The following is a 17293-nucleotide window of genomic DNA, read 5'->3' as shown; positions in this document are numbered from 1 at the left end:
TCATCTCCTAATGCAGTAATTACATTCTGCATTTCAACATGGATGAGTAATGGACCCAGGGTAATTCCCTGTACAAGCACTGATTGTACAAACCAAGTACATTTTCCCTCAACCAGTTTTGCAACTCCCTCAGAGCAGTATCATCTAGACTCGGTTCCCAGTTTATTATTAGAATATCCTGCAAGCCAGTGTCAGAAGCTCTACTAAAAATCAAGATATATGACACGTAGTGCTTCTCTCTTATCTGCAAGCCTTGTTATGCTGCAAGAAAAGGAAATGAGATTGGCTCAATTCATTCACGACAAAGCCATACTGGCTCACATCCACCTTCTTGCTCCCTCCTCAATGCTTATAAATTGCATATTTTCTCTCAGACTCAAAATTAAACTCACCACTCTACTGCTCCTCAATGTATCTGGGAGTCACCAATCTCTCCCCATCCCCTCAGACTTGCCTTTTGTTGTACTTGAGCTCACAAATCCTCACAGGTAATGGAGTCTTTACATTTTACAGGAGACCCCGAACAGCAAGCAGCTCCTCGAGAGGGTTAAGTGTAGGGCAAAGAACTGCAAATACCTTTCTAGATATCACCCAGATAGGAGGGAAGGTCCTACAGCATCTGAACGAGTTAGAATTATTATCACCTGCAACAGAGAGCACCTTGCTTCCAGCCTCCAAAAGGGAGGCAGAACACAAAACCTCAGTGTTGTAGCTCCCCAACTCTTTGTAAGTCAACCTCCACTGAACAAGCCCAAATAACCCCCTTTCAGCTCCTCACAACCTCCTCCCCAACCCCACCTCAGCAGACTTCACACAAACCAGCCCCTTCAGCAGCGCTTTGGGCCTCTCCAAACCCAAAGAGCCCACAGACACTGTGGTCCTGCTCCTCCTGACAGCAGCCACCTTCAGCTCACAAGGCTACAGAGAACCATAGAATGAATCAGATTGGAAAAGACCTTTAAGATCATCAACTCCAACCCTTACCCCAGGACTTACCACCACTAAACCATGTCACTGAGGGCCTCATCTACATTATGTGTGCACACTTCCAGGAACAGTGTTTCCATCACTGCTCTGGGCAGCCTGTTCCAACACCAAACCCCCTCTCCATGAAGAAATTGTTCCCAGCATCCACCCCGGCACAGCTTGAGGCTGTTCCCTTGTCTTATCGCGTTTTACTTAGGAGAAGTGACTGACCCCACCTCACTACAACCTCCTGTCACGCATTTGTAGAAAGCGGTAAGGTCCTTCCTGAACCTTCAGACTAAATCCCCCGCTGTCCCTCAGCCGTTCCTCAACACACTTGTGCTCCAGGCGATGCACCAACTCCATTGCCCTTCTCTGGCCCCGCTCCAGCGCCTCAGAAGCACACTGATAACACAAACTCCCTTCCCTCGAACACTCGCACCTTCTCCTCTTTGAGGAGACCTCCACCCCACAGCGCTCCCGCCTTTGTGTGAGGCGCGGGCACGCGGTGCGCGCACCCTTACCCTCCCATCCCTTCCATTCACGCATGCGCAGAGCGGCTCCCGGGCGGCGCTCATGCGCAGAGCGCGTTTCCTGACTCCCTTGTCAGTGCCGGGTCCCCCCCCCTCGGCCTTCGCCGCCGGCCGCTCCCTCTCCCGCCGCCCGGAGCGGAGTCGCGTTGACTGCCCAGAGTCCGCGAGTCCCGCTCCGCTCCCGCCGCCTCAGGTGAGTCCCCGCGCCGGGGGAGGCTGTCCGCGGCGCCGCTGGGCCCGCCTGCCCCCGCCCCGGCGGCGGCGGGGGGTGAGGGGAGCCTGCAGGCCCGCCGGTGAGGAGGGGATGGCGGCGGGGAGGAGGCAGCCACCCTCCTGAGGGTGAGGCCATGGGGAACCCTCATCCCCTTCGTCATGAAGGGACGGGGCCGCACCGGGGGATGAAGGGGCTGGGAGGGAGGGAGCGGCTTCTGCCTGTTCTCATGCCCCGGCGCGGCCTCCGCACCTGAGTTACCGGTCGCAGCCCGCAGTCCATCCCAAAGCGGTCGGCTTTGTAATGGTGTCCTGTGTCAGGCTTGCCTGCGGGGAGTTACCCTCCTTGGGAAGCTGCCGGAGTGGCTTTAAGGGAATGACAGCAGCAGGAGGCAGGTCTGGATTATAGGCACTTCAGGTGTTTGATGCTCTGAAAATAGGGAAGGATTTAAATGCTCCCTTTCTCTTTCACATACACACATGCTCTATCTACTTGTGGATATAGCATCCTTGCTAGTTGGTTGTCCAGCAGTGGTCTTGCACCACATATTTCTCACTCCATTGAGAGATAACAGCAACAGAGCCCTGTACTTCCCAACTGTGACCATTTCAAACTGAAAGAACTGCTGCACAAAGGTGCAAGTTTCCTTTTCTCCCCCTCCTTGTTTAAAAGTTTGATTGAAACTAAAGGGCAGTTACTTTGCATTTGAGGGAAATAAAAAGACAGAGGTAGCTGTGTTAAGTACTTGGCTAACAAAGTTATCATAAGTTATCTTCCCTGTTTGACATTCCGAGGTTACTGACAGGGAGGCATTGAGGGTTTTCCTATGTAAGAATGACATGAAGAATCACAGAGCCAGTTATAGTTTCTCTAGTGAAAGGTGAGTTTGATTTCTGTCTGTATATCAGTAAGGAATAAATATAACTGGGAAACTTCATTAAGATTTATCTTCCCAAAGCAAATAGCAACTCTCAGATGACGGAAATGAGTCCCTTTCCAAAATGGAAAGCAGTCTCTTGCTACAGGTTACAGTTCTCAAGAAACCCAGTCAATGGGAAGCAGTGGATTGTGGATGTAGAATGAGAACATGTAGGTTAGTAAAAATCTCTGGACTCAGAGTTAGGATGGGACCACATCGTTTATAACCGGTGCCAAGCTGTGGGGAAAATACCAGGGTTGTATTAGAAAGTGTTTCAAAATAGCTGCGTTCCTTGGGGAGGGGAGATTGGATATTTTTACATTTTATTTAGGAAAAAGTAGGAAAGGCTGAGCATTCCTTGTCGGTAGAGCAGCTCCTCAACTTTTCCTGTATATGGAAATGTCCTGCTACCGAATGTTGGCATGGATGAAAGCAAGATTATGGAAAAAGCAATTTGCAGTTGGGTTTTGCTTATATTAACACATGGAATCTCAGATGATGGCTGGCCACGGGCAAAGGTAACTCAGACTGTGTCAACATTTTCACATTAATAGAAAGCAATGGATTATATTGCTTAGCACTGCATATATTTAATAGTTTCACTTGATGGGTAGAATATGATTATTAAAGAACCATGAAAATCAGTTCATACAGTTAAAGGTTATATTGGAAGTGCATTTGAAATGTAACCAGAAGTTGTATTTCCTTAAAATAATAGTGTTTGGGTCCTTAAACGAAAGGAGGAAAGGAAAAGTCTCTCCAGTTATTTGAATTTCTGGGGTCCTGCATCATCTCTGCTCCAGGATTCAGCGCTTGCAGTGTATGCGTTGAGTGAGTGCTGTGATAGTAGTTGCTAAGCTCCATCAGAATGTGCTCTTCTTTCATTCACTCCTCAGTTTCTGTTGGATTGCCATTCATTTCCTGTTTGCTTCCAAATTCCTACCTTGTCCTCAAGTCTCCACCCTCTGCTAACATGGCCATACTTGGGTATGTTGTAATTTCAGGCTAGAATGGGTGTGGGTGCCTTGGAGTGACATCACAGAGCGATTTCTTTTCAGATGGATATAGAGGGGTAAAAAGCCTTTGATCCATCAGCCAAGGATAAATTACTGTGAAAATTAGTGGAATACATGGAAGGAATTGACAAATCCAAGTTGGGTCTGTCGAACTGTGCACATTTCGCTTAGCACAGGTGACCTTGAGTTTTTACAATGTTATCTTCCATCTGTTTATGCTGCCCTTGGTTAATACAGGACATAAACCCCACTATAGTATTTTAACCTTCTGTTTGTGGGTAGGTGCGGCTCCAATTGCAGATGGCTCTTGCAGCAGTCTTAAAGAAAAAGCAAAGTATCTAGGTTTTGGTTTCTAAACAAATTAAAATACATGATTCAGCTTGTTCTTTTAGTGTTTGTGTCTCATGGGGGCGAATGCTGAGCTATAAAGCAGTTCAGTGCTAGAATTAATTTGAAGAAATTAGTGATTAGCTGCTAATTGTAATAATTTTTCCCTAGGACACGTAGAAATGGCTGTATCAAATAGTACATCAGCAGATTACTGTTACATCTCAATGTTCTGGGCACACACATTTAACCTCCTGAAAAAGAAGAAAAACATGTTATTGTAATGCTGCCTGGGAGCCTTGGTACATGTCATGGTTTGGAATCAATTCACTCAGCTATGTCCCTGGATTATTATTATTTAAATATTCTATTTCCATAGTAAAATTCCCAGGGTTGTTAGACTTCCCAAGACCCTGCTGTCTCATTTAGGAGGATACAGCAACAAATGGATCCAGCTTTTAGGGCAATTGTAATTAGCTATAATAAGCAAGACAGTTAAAATTCATCAGCCCACTGAAGGTACTGGGGTGAATGGCAAAGGCGGCTCTTTAGTGGCCTTAACGTATCTGCTGAGTAAGTTGTGATCTTCTGTAACTGAATTGTAACACTGGGCTGAAACAACCTTGGTGAATGTTGAAGGCTGATTTTGCTTTAATAATGATCTAATTTGGAAAGGCTTTGTTTTGTTTTCAATTTTGCACCTTTCAGCTTTTTCACTTTTTACAACATAGGAATCTCTTTAACTCGGAATGTCTCTACATCAGTTTTTACTGGAGCCAATCACCTGCCATGCATGGAACAGAGACCGGACTCGTAAGTAACACATTAGCTTTAACTATATTTTTCCATTGCTGTTTTCTCTTTGCTGTCAGTTTGTGATCTCATAAGGTTCTGGATCACGTTTAGGGAAGGTATGGTCGTATACATAGTGCTACATGCTAAATATCTCACTTTGGATGCAAAAAGCACTCATCTTCTAAATCTGAGCTTTACTAAACCCATTACTGGCATTCTGGCATATGAGCAAATCTAGTCCTGCTGATGTTCCAGAGAACTTTGCCTCTTGGTCTGCACCTCGTGAGAGTGACCTGGCTCTTACCTTCTTACACCCTCTATTTCCATACCCCAAACCAGCCCTTTCTTTTAGTAGCCTAGTTTTCCACTATACTGCGATCTGTTATGTTCCAGATGTCTTTCTTTCAGTGCATGTACTCGTGACCATGTTATGACCACAGATGTCAGCCCTCAATAGACCCCATGTAGTGCTCTGCAGTTTTAGAATACAGTTTTTAGATTATCAAGGCTTGCCAAATGTTTGGTATTAAAAAAGCCTTCTGTACTATTGGATTGTATTATTTTTTCTTCAAGAGATTGCCATTAGCCCTAATAATCATGAAGTCCACATCTACAAGAAGAGCGGGAGCCAGTGGGTAAAGGCTCATGAGCTAAAGGAACACAATGGACACATTACAGGTAAGAGGAGATTGTGCTGTGCCAGACATGAAGTTTGCCCACCCCCTGTTTTCCTCAGTCAAAATCCTGGGAACACTTACGAACAGGAAGTCTGTAAGTGTTGAGTAAATTGATCTTTCTATAGGTGGGCATTCCCACTTCTGGAAAGCTTTGCAGCATTTTTTTCTGACTTGCATGCAATGAATGTCAGGAAGAGTATCCCAATACATGCTGCTTCCTTTCAAGTGCTAGTATTAAAACTTCATCAAGTGCACAGCTATTGCTTTGTTTTGTGGTTTCCAACAGTAATAAATATCCTTCTTAGGGACTGTATAAAGACTTGAAGTGATCAGTTGTAGACTTAAGACAGACCATCAGTGAGCATGATTTACTGCAGGCCTAGAGTCTCTGTAGATCCACAATGAAAATGTAAGAAGAGCTGCCACGATGAGTCAGTCACAAGGTGTTAATTTTAAGATGTGATTGTCCTGCGGTAGCCTTTTATGTTACTGTTTTGTTTGGGGTTTTTTTATGGTGATATTTTTATAAGGGCTTTATTCTCGAAGGAGAGGAAAGTAATTAATACAAGCACTTGCGCAAAACAGCAATATCCTTTATTCTGTTCTCAACTCAGTAATGGGCAGAAATATCTTCCTTGACAGGAGGGTTTTGCAGGAACTTTATTCAATTTACCTGATTCTTACTGTCAAAGAGCACAAGTGTACATGCTCTTTTGTGAAGAGCCACTTGGGCTCAATTTACAAGTAACATGCAGTTCCCCAGAGACAGCTCTCTGCATTTTACTTGTACCTGTTAGTGTTAGAAGCCAAATATTCATGACTTGGGAAAAGAGCTCTCCCTGCAATCCAGCTCAGCGTATAGCTTTGGAATACCAAATGCTGTGAATGTAGTGAAGAGTAGACTTAAACTGTAGTTACACACAGATAGACTCATCAATCCGCTTGTTGCCTCTGATGGGAGTGACTGAGCTGCTGTCACTCCACCTTCTGATCATGAGGGATAAGGTCCCTTGTCTTGTCTTGTGTGTCTCAATTCAGAGATTCTGGTGAGCTGCTTCCAAAACGAGCATGATTCACTCTTGTTGGCTTAGTTTTTCTCTAAGCTAAAAAGCTGATCTTGAGTCAGAAGAGCATCAGTGCTGGCACAAAGGAGGTGGTGGGCAAGAGAAACAAAGAGAGGCAGGATGGTTCTCCTTTCAAAAGCAGAGCTAGATTGACTCATGGATCTATGGTTTCAGAATACAAACTACTTCGAAATTGAACTTTTTAAGCATAAGGTTACTTTGAAGTAAACCATGTATGAACTATATAGAAAAATCAATACAAATTCTTCCTGTATCGTTGGTCCTTCTTTTCAGTTTGTGTGCTTGAGGAATGTTTTTAATACTGAATGGAGTTATGGAAAACCATTGCAGGATAATTTTGGGGGAGGAGAGCTTTGCACACTGCATCTCAAAGAAAAGATGAAAAATAATGTTGCCATAAGACTTAACAGTTGAGAACATCCTTCATAGCATTGGAAGGGAAAGAGGCAATGTCAGGCTTACCAAAGGCTTTGGTTTATTCTTTGAGATTGTTATTTTTGCTTGGTTTCTTTCTCATGGTACAGCTTAAATAGGCATGGGAAAACTAGGGGTTGTATCAGTACATAAAGATTGATAACTTCTAAATCCACTTCCTAGCTAAACTTTCAGATCTTGACGGCAGTCTGGCAGCAAACAGACAACTGTGTTAGAGGTGTGGGCATCAGTTTAGAATCCCTGGGTTTCAGCTGTTGAAATGGGGTGCAGAAGTCAGTGAGTTGCCAGTCTCTGCCAGTGCAGAGCTCCACCTGTGGGCCAGCTGGCAGGAAGCAAATTCCCTATGGAATCTGGAAGTTTGGGATCTGCAATTTGGATGAAAGCTAGAGGGAGAAACAGATATCCTGAACAGTTTGGAATGGTTCCTGGGGAATAAGTGAAGAAGGAGCACTGTGTGCAGGTCTGATGTCCTCAGCCTAAGAAGGAGATGTTGGAGCAAGTCCAGAGGAAGGCCATGAGGATGACCAGGTGCTGGAGCACCTCCTGTATGAAGACAGGCTGAGAAAGTTGGGGCTGTTCAGCCTGGAGAAGCTGCATGGAGACCTCACAGCAGCCTTTCGGTATCTGAAAGGGGCCTACCAGGATGCCAGAGAGAGACTCTTCTTTAGGGACTGTAGTGATAGGACAAGGGGTAATGGGTTCAAACTTAAACAGAGGAAGTTTAGACTGGATATAAGGAAGAAGTTCTTGACTGTGAGGGTGGTGAGGCACTGGAATGGGTTGCCCAGGGAAGTTGTGAATGCTCCATCCCTGGCAGTGTTCAGGGTCAGGTTGGACAGAGCCTTGGATGACATGGTTTAGTGTGAGGTGTCCTTGCCCATGGCAGGGTATTTGAACTGAATGGTCTTAAGGTCCTTTCCACCTCAAACCATTCTATGATTCTAAGGGGAATGCTAACATAATAGTAATAACTGTGGTAAAGCAAAGAGTATAAAAAGACAAGTTTATTACTGTGACCTCTACACTGCAGGGATCGACTGGGCTCCCAAAAGCGATCGCATTGTAACTTGCGGTGCTGACCGGAACGCCTATGTGTGGAGTCAGAAGGATGGTGTGTGGAAACCAACCCTTGTGATCCTGAGAATTAATCGTGCAGCCACCTTTGTGAAGTGGTCTCCCTTGGAGAACAAATTTGCTGTGGGCAGTGGAGCTCGACTTATATCTGTGTGCTACTTCGAATCTGAAAATGACTGGTGAGCTGTTTGAGTTGATTTCCATTTCTACCTTTAAGATCATCACGGGAAAGCTAAAGCTTGGAGCTTAATGGTGTTAATGGGTTCCTATCTTACTAATCCCTAAAATCTTCAGGAAGTGTCAGGAATAGGCCTCATCAGTTCTTTTATTTGTACATCTTAGAGAAAAAGTTCCCTCTTCTCTACTCTGCTGTAGCACCTGAAGGCCTTGGACGTGGCATATTTTCAGGTTATACATGTTGGTGTGGATGTGTTCCAGCTTGTCATCTACCAGTTCCGTATTCTGTCGTATATTCGTATCCCGCTTTACAGATTTTAGACAGGACTATCACAGCCATTTCCACCATTAACGCTTTTTTCTCTTTGGCATATGAACTTAGTGCTTCTGTGCGTCTGCAGCTGTACATGTTGGAGCTGCATTTACCAGATCGTCTGTAGGTGAAATCAGTATGTTGAGCATCTGTTACCTTGGGTTGCATAAACATGCATTAAACCACAGGTTTAATGTCCTGCCACGTGGTGTGCAGTCTTCCATGTGGAGCTGGTAAACGACAATGCCATCTGCAAAATACATTTTTAAGCTTGTTTTGGACTTTTATGCTTTCCAGCAGACTCAGTTATTGACATTTTCTTCGCCTCACTTGTCTGCTGAAGAATCAAAACCTATCTGTTGAAGACAAACCATTTAGTGTGATCCTTAAAACTGCTTTTGCCTGATGGAAGTAAATTGAAAGAAAAAGCACCATCATCCCAAAGGCCATCGAGTGAATAACAGATTTCGTTGCTATTTTGTAAATGGTTCAAACAGACTAAATCGCTGAGACATATTTAGGCTGATATTGATGCATTCAACATCAGGACCACTTTTCACTATACTTCAGATAATTGAGATCTGTGGACTACTCACATCATTGGCAGTTCACCCATTACTTGCTGCATTTTATACTTATTGTATTATTAAACAGTAGAGAAGTCAATAGACAAGAGAGGTGGCTGTGAAACTCACTGGAAGGAGCTGAAAGGGACCTGTGCTTAGTGAGCTAAGAAAATAGTGCTGCTTAGCTCAATGCGACAGGCAAAGCTGAGCTCTTATCGTAGGATGTAAAGGACCAGGCAAATACTGCACAAAATTGACATTAAGGAGTCCTGTCTGATGTATTAGAAAAATTAGTTGGGGAATAGGATTCAGGTGAAGAGGGAGTTCATAGTGTTTAAAATTGGAATTAAGATAACCGTATAAAGTTCACAGCCTACAAGGGAATATGAAAGTTTTGGGCATTGAGTGTTTTGCAAAACTGATGTGTGCAATCATTGGCAAAGAGTGATCGTTTTGAGGAGTACTTCATGGAATTGGGGGAGTCTGGTAGAATATTTCCATACTTATTGTATATCTCTCTCTTTTTTCCTCTCCTTAATCTAGGTGGGTGAGCAAACACATTAAAAAGCCCATTCGCTCCACTGTCCTGAGCCTGGACTGGCACCCCAACAATGTTCTGCTGGCTGCAGGGTCCTGTGACTTCAAGTGCAGGTGAGAGAAAAAGAAAGCACCTGTAAATCCCTTTGGATTACTGTTAGTCAGTACCATGAGCACGCTTGATGATGCATTTGCTGTCAGAATAGACGATGGCTTGTTGCATACTGGTGTTGTTACCACAATGAAACATCCAGCTTGAGAAACTTTGGCTTTGGTGCTACCACATGCAGACTTTGAACTGCTAACATGTATCTGGTGAGGGACGTGCCTCAATTTCATGAACTGATGGATTTCTTTATTAGCAGTACACAGGATTAGTACTACTGTGCATGCATTGCGTGCTGAGGTCTAGTTGTTAGGCTTAAATTAGGCTAGGAGGTGCTACCTTGTAGAACACCAACATTCCTAGTTAGTTTAAAAAGCAATATCCTAACAGTGCAGTTCCAAAACTCACGGCACTTCCAAAGGCAGGATCTCATCTTTTTCTTCCCTGAGTCACTTGTTCTCTCCTCTTTTTGCTATACCGTTAACATTCTTGCACCCCTGTAGTGAGCAAGGAGTTGCTCACCTTGAACAAAGTGGTCAAGGAATTGGTTCACCTGAAACTCAGCACAACAAAACACGTTTTTGAAGAGTATTAAAAAAACCAAGGTTGATAAAGCCAGACTGGGATGTGAGATGGATGGTGTAGTTGTGAAGTTACAGTGAGGGATAGGTCCTGCACGTTGCCCTCTGCTGAGTGGTTGGGGTCACTGCAGTGAAGTCTGCATGGGAACTGTCTGCTGAGTGGTTGACTTGAATTCGGCTTTTAATTAATCACTGGTACCTTGAATACTAATGAAAGCTTCTTTTCTTAAGTTCTTTATGTAATAGGGCAATTTTTAAGCTTCAAAGTGTGTACTAAAAGTGACTAAGAAGGAGTAGGAGGGGGAGGTGGGACTATTACGTTCCTTATTTCAGAATGAAACCCAGGCATCTAAATTCTGTCTTTTGATACCTTTTTATGTAAGGAGAGGTGTTAAATGGAAGCTGGGAAGAAGAGGAGAGTTGTCTCCCTTTCCTGCCGTAGCTCCAGATTTAATGAGATAAACTATACATGTTCACTTCCTTTCACAAAAAAATGGGATGTGAAATGTACTCATTCATCTTCCAGGGCAACTGCTTTTCACATATGGGAACTTGTCCATGTTCATAAAGCATTTTAGGATTTCAGCATTGAGTCAGCTGTTACATGTATCTCTCTATTTATCTGTTACTTTGGATTTGAGCTCTTTTGTCTCCAGGCTTTGTTGTGTACGTTGCATCCCTGATTATCTCCTCTTCCCTGTTTTGGTTGAGGAGTTAGATTTGCATCATTTTCTGTTCACTGTGGCTTGGGTTTTGGGGTGGAGGTGTGTGTATTTTGAGAGGCTTTGTTGTGTAAGGAAGTCAAGGTGTTCAGTCTATTTCCTAGGAGCGTTCTCTAGAAGACTGACCTAGTCTTTTGCTTCCCATCAGAAAACTCACTGTCCTGCATCCTACTTCTCTGAAAATGGGGTGTATTTTGAATACCTTCCCCAGCTCTTGATACAAAACATTTGGGTAACTTTCTGCTCTTCCTTAACATTGTAGTTTAGGGTGACTCATTTCATCATTTTGCTGCTTTTATCGTGGAAATCTCCATATAGAAATATTAAAGAACAGTAGTAGAGATTGGTACTAGGTTTATGTTTCTGTTTCTTCCCCAAACCCATGAAAAAATGTTCTCCTTGTTGAATGATGAATACAGACTTCTAGAATTCCAGTTCTAGGGAATGTTCAGTGACATAATGAAGATCCAGGGCCTGAAGTGTGCATCTGTTCTGATAAGTGGCTCTGAGGAGAATTATGAAATGGATCTGCCAGAGCCACTGCCAATAAGCAGTAAAGTAGGAGACATTTGGGTAAAGAATGGAGCACAAGGAGGCTCCAAGATGCTCAGTATTCAGTTTCCTTGGTACCTGGCCTGGATGAGTTCCTCTAACATTTGTCTTTAGAAATACAGATCTAGCTACCAGCTAGGTGTGAATAGGTGTGAATTTTCTATTCCTGCTGGAACAAGCTGCTGTGGGAATGCAAGTCATTTCCCAATGTTCTTTAAAGGCTGAGGCCTTCAAGCTGAGTTGATTTTGGGTTTAAAAGAGGGGGAGATTTCAGTAAGGGAAAATACTCATTTTTTAACAGTTATCTTCAAGGTCTTTCACTACATAGGAATGATTTTTCTGCCCTGTGTTAAAGGCTGTGGCTTTAAACATCTTGTCCCATTTCCATACATTAAGAGATATGTCCTTTTAGCCGTCTCTATAAAATTAAGTTGGCTGAAGGATTATCATTAGATTATATTTAAACTGATAGAGCCCAATATAAATTCACACTTAATGCTCTGAAAATCTCTACCTAATATAGCTGCAGTTAAACCCTTGTTGTTCCAAATGATCAGCTTTATTTGAGTAAGCTGAATATAGAGACCTTTTGAAGTGCATACTCCACATGTGTAAAAGATCTCAAATAACAGGGATGGGGGAGCAACATTTCCTTAAACTCACTATATATATGTATATGTATTGTTTGACTGCAACCAGTATTTGATCAGGGGTTGTCATTTATACTGGCATATTTCTCTGGTAGTAGTATGCTGTGGCTCACTTATTCCTCCTGCTCAATGGACTCTTATCCTATGTTTGTGACGTCCCAGTGACTTCCATGGTAACAATCAAGAACACCATATTGTGGCATGTCTGAATCATGCAGAAGGAATTTGGTGGAAGGGGGAGGCTTTTCTATTTAAACCTATGTCGCAAATTGTAATGCTGGCATTGGAACATCAGTTTTCTTTCTTTGAAACCAGGCTACAAAGTGAATGTTCTGAAAAAGTGGGTAATTTTGTAGGTGTTTGTAGCAGCTTCTAATTATACAGTGCAATTTGTGGGTTTTCTCTTCCTGAAGAACTGACTCTCAGAATTATTAGGACCTCTGAAGGATGAAAGGAAAATCTCAGCACAGTGGAAGATGCAATGACAATGTATGTGCTTGTGCCACCTTCTGGAAAAGGAGGAGAAAGAAACAAGTACAGAAACCTATATGCATTCCACCCTTTGTACTATTGCTTTCTCTCTGTATAGTGAAGCTTCCCAGCCACCAGTGCCTTGTTGTTTGAAAGTAGTATTTTATTTGGGTGGAATTAGAATGCATCTATTTGCTTCCAATACCAAATGTGCATGAAGCTCCCAGGAGGTCTTGTTCTCTCTTTGTTCACACTGAAATCTCTTCGTTTGCAGGGTGTTTTCTGCTTATATTAAGGAAGTGGATGAAAAACCAGCCAGTACACCCTGGGGCTCCAAAATGCCTTTTGGGCAGCTGATGTCGGAGTTTGGGGGTGCTGGAAGTGGTGGATGGGTGCACAGTGTCAGTTTTTCTGCCAGTGGTAACCGCTTAGCCTGGGTCAGTCATGACAGCACTGTGTCAGTTGCTGATGCCTCAAAGAATATGATGTAAGTATGTTCTTCCTGTCGGTTAGCAGCTCTTTGACGTAGAAGGGTGGTGGATACTGTGCTTACAACGAGAGCTGTGACTGCTGTTTGCACTTGTGACAATATTACTGTTGATTCCAGGAGTCTCTTTGAGGCCTATTGAAATAAGGCAGACTCTTGGAATTTTAGATGATATAATTGACATTTCTGATAAGAGCTCTTCAGTGGGGGTGCAGTCGCTTTACTCAGGGTGGGAGCATTTGAAAGAAAATATGTTCCACTTTAGAGATTGGGGAAAACCAGTATTTCCTTGTAAATGGATTCAGGAGAATCCAGAAACAAACTCGCTCTGTAACAAAGACCTGTTCCCAACCAGGATCTGGAAAATAAGTTGGTTGTTTCATGAAATGTTAACTCCAGCCATTGCCCTTAAGACTCTGCTGCTGCAAGGTTTCAATTTACACCTTCCAATCCAACAATATGGTTTATTAACAATTCATAGGATCACAGAATTGTTTGGGTTGAAAGGGACTTTAAAGCTCATCCAGTTCCAACCCCCTGCCATGGACAGGGACACCTTCCACTAGAGGAGGTTGCTCCAGGCCCCGTCCAACCTGGCCTTGAACACTGCCAGGGATGGGGCAGCCACAGCTTCTCTGGGCACCCTGTGCCAGCGCCTCACAACCCTCATAGTAAAGAATTTCCTCCTAATGTGTAATCTAATTCCTCCTTCTACTCCTCATCTGCATAACTTTTCAGTGTCTGTGGCTTCTAACCAAGAAGGAAGAGGTTCCTCATACATTTTGGTAGCAGAGATCTCTAGTGGATCAACCTGGCATTGCTGTGCTTCAGTTTAAATTATGGTTCTGACGGCTGCAGCTGCAGAAGTACCTGGCTGGGGACATCATTTAAGTCTAAAGCGTTCTGGAATTCTTCCCTCATTTGTTGTAACATCTCTAAAGTTGACTAAATTTAATTATAGAGGCTTTTTCCTCCTGAAAAGATGATGTCAAGCACTAAATGTTCAAGTGTTTTTATACACAAATGAAATGAATAGCTTCATTAATTTGGACTGTTTTGGAGGTACCCATTCTTTTTAAACACTATTTACACACAACACTAAATAACTCCAGCCTTTACCTGGAATACTTTATGTTTGGTCCTTCCAGGACACTTCCATTAGGTTAAAACATTCTATTACAAACTGCAACCTTCTGGTGTCACTTTGGGACAGCTGAGCTACACTGACTTCCTTTCCAGTAATCCTTGTGTAGGAATGGTCTCTAAATTGGTTGGAGCCAAAGGTGAGAGGTTTCAATGAAGTCCTTTAACGAATGTTCTTGTGTTCAGGGTTTCACAGCTGAAAACAGAGTTCCTCCCACTCCTGAGTGTCTCGTTTGTCTCCGAGAACAGTGTGGTGGCAGCTGTAAGTGTCTTTTATCTTCTCCTTGTAGAGTGTTGTAGTTTTGGAGAGGGAGAAACACCCAAGTTACTACTAGAACTTAGTAAGAACTAAGTTATAGTAGTGTGTGTATATATATAAGCAAACTCTTCCATAGTGTCAGTCTTTGCATTGCTGCAGTTAACAGCAGCAGAAGAATGAGATGGTGATTGTGTTTGCTTCCTGACATGCTTTTGTGCTGTTGGGTTGCAGGGCCACGACTGCTGCCCCATGCTCTTTAACTGTGACGACCGTGGCTTGCTGACCTTCGTTTCCAAACTAGACATTCCAAAACAGAGCATCCAGCGCAATATTTCTGCTATGGAACGCTTCCGAAACATGGATAAAAGAGCCACTACGGAAGATCGCAACACGACCCTGGAGACACTGCACCAAAACAGTATAACGTGAGTGTCTTGCCTGCTATTCCAAGGGGAAGGAATGCTTTCCTCATCGCTTTGGTTTCCCAGGATGTACTGCAAACTGGTGAGAGCTCAACTTAGGTACACCACCCGGGTTTAGCTGGTATCCCCTCTTAGCCTTTTCCTACCAGCTGTCTGTTTCTGGGATTTATATGGAAGCTGGTGGAGTTAATCATTAACAGGGCATGCATGCTGTTGCTGTTTGCTCATGTTTAATGTGCTCTGGAACTTCAGCACAGCTTATCAAATATGTAGCTACTTCACAAGACATTGGTAGCGCTGTTCAAAATCCAGTCAGCAAAATCCACCTGGAGCAGGAATTCCCATACCAGCTCCCTATTGCAGAAGTTATTTCCAGGTGTATTTATTCATCAGAAGGATCAGTTCAGGTTCTTCAAGTACAATCTCCTTGCGTTGAATAAAATATGTGAGCCTGGAGGATGCTGGCATTCCTGAAGCAATTTGTCTTTATCCAAGGAAAATGTTCAGGCTGCAGCCACAGAGCAATAAAAGAGCTTTCAGCATCCTATTTCTGTGCTTATTTTTATGAAGCATTGTACCAGAAACCTAACATAAGCTCTGTTACACTCATGTCTCTCTTGGAGAGAGTAGGAGTTGAATTCAGCCCAGGTTTTCCAGCTTTTTGGCTCTCTGGAATGGGTGGCTGTGTTACCAGCTCTCACTCTCTGTTTTCAGCCAAGTGTCTATTTATGAGATAGACAAACGAGACTGTCGTAAATTCTGCACCACGGGCATTGATGGAGCAATGACCATCTGGGATTTCAAGGTATGCTTTTACTACTGTGTGTATGTAGTGGGAGGGAATTTGGTGATCTCTGGCATCAGCCTCTGAGCCTCAGCCCTAACGCAGGTTTTATTAGCAGCAGGAAATCCAGACTGGAATATTCAAGCCCATTAGTGAGCTGCATAAGGAAGAGAGATCCAAGATTCAGCATAAATGCAGATAGACTTTGTTTAGCAGATGGTGGTAATCCAGACTTAATTTTTTCATGCAGTCTGTAGGAATCCCACTAGTTCTTCCTACAACCTCTACCTCAGCCACATTCAGGCTGGAACCATCATTGGTACGACACTGCCCACTACCTCTTCTTGCTCCCATGCCTTTGGGCTCTGTTCACTGTCCTTGTGCAGAACATGATCCTTCCCTTTCATATTTAACTTACCAAAGCAGTAAGAAGATACTCAAAGAGTGACAAAATACACTGAGTCCTGTATTGAAAACCCTGACAGGATTTATGGATGCAAACGCTTGCTTTGCTGAGGGCTGGCCAACAGAGGTCTCTGCTGGCCTCCCTGAGCTGCTGAGAGCCTGCTCTGCCTCTTAGGAAAGCCATAGTTTGACTATTCTGTAATGCAAAAGGTCACTGATGGGGACAGGAGCCACGCAACTGAGGTGATTTATAACCTGCTTTAATGCAGGTTCGGGGGAAGGGGATGGAATCATTGGTCTATATATGCATGAGTTTGAAAGGAATGGCTGTAGAGGCCTCTGGTTCTTGAATCTGAGTCTAATCCAAAGTACCCAGGGCTTTTACTTGTTCCTCTTAGCATCAGCATCTCCACTGAATTATTTACCACAGGAAACTATAGCAGATTGTGATTAAGATGTTTCTCTCTTTCAAGACCTTAGAGTCCTCTATCCAAGGGCTACGAATCATGTAAAGATGGATGGCCATCATCTAGCAGGACAAACTGCTTGACAGAACGCAGCTCCCACATCTGCACAAACCCGAAAAGGGAGGAGGAAAGTGGAATAACTTGGAAACACGGAGAAAATACAGCTTGGCCCATTTTCTTTTGGATCTCAATTTGGTGAATTGTGTTGGTTTCAAAATCAGCCGTGATTGTTCTTATCTATTTTGGTTTGGTTGTTCTTTCTGGTTTTGGTTGGTTGTTTCATTCCATTCTTTACCAAAGCTGCTCCTTAAGTAGTTCGTTGCAGGAAGTTCTGAATCACTAACTTAAAAGGGGAATTTTATGTAAATTGTCTGCTAGAAATAATAATAATAATAATAAAACCCAGAAAAACTGAGTCTTTGTTTGGATGCTCATTGGCAGAGGTTAAAAAAGGATATTAAGGGAATTAGCTCGGAAAGAGCGGGAAAAACCCCTGCACTGGTGCCTTATGGCCTTAAAGGAGGAAAAGTTCATCTTTACTGAAAGTTTCTTAGTTGACAGATGAAGACCTGGAGTTGGGATGAGCTGGATGTGATCACTCCTTGGCTCTCCA

The 17293-nt window shown here is 43.4% G+C and overlaps 1 protein-coding gene across 1 annotated transcript; it reads left to right on the top strand.

The window, feature by feature from the left end:
- Positions 1-1585: 1585 nt before the first annotated feature.
- ARPC1A (actin related protein 2/3 complex subunit 1A) lies at positions 1586-17095 on the top strand. The gene is made up of 10 exons (XM_080618492.1): positions 1586-1692; positions 4704-4785; positions 5341-5445; positions 7995-8217; positions 9638-9745; positions 12988-13200; positions 14530-14605; positions 14834-15027; positions 15739-15829; positions 16687-17095. The coding sequence occupies exons 2-10, from the start codon at positions 4722-4724 to the stop codon at positions 16723-16725; spliced, it is 1113 nt and encodes a 370-aa protein (XP_080474618.1). The 5' UTR covers positions 1586-1692; positions 4704-4721; the 3' UTR covers positions 16726-17095.
- Positions 17096-17293: the final 198 nt, after the last annotated feature.

The sequence above is a fragment of the Psittacula echo genome (genome assembly GCF_963264785.1).
Source record: "Psittacula echo genome assembly, chromosome: 5".
Classification (NCBI taxonomy): Eukaryota; Metazoa; Chordata; class Aves; order Psittaciformes; family Psittacidae; genus Psittacula; species Psittacula echo.
Note: the sequence above shows the minus strand (reverse complement) of the source record. Positions and strands in the feature narration are given on the sequence as shown.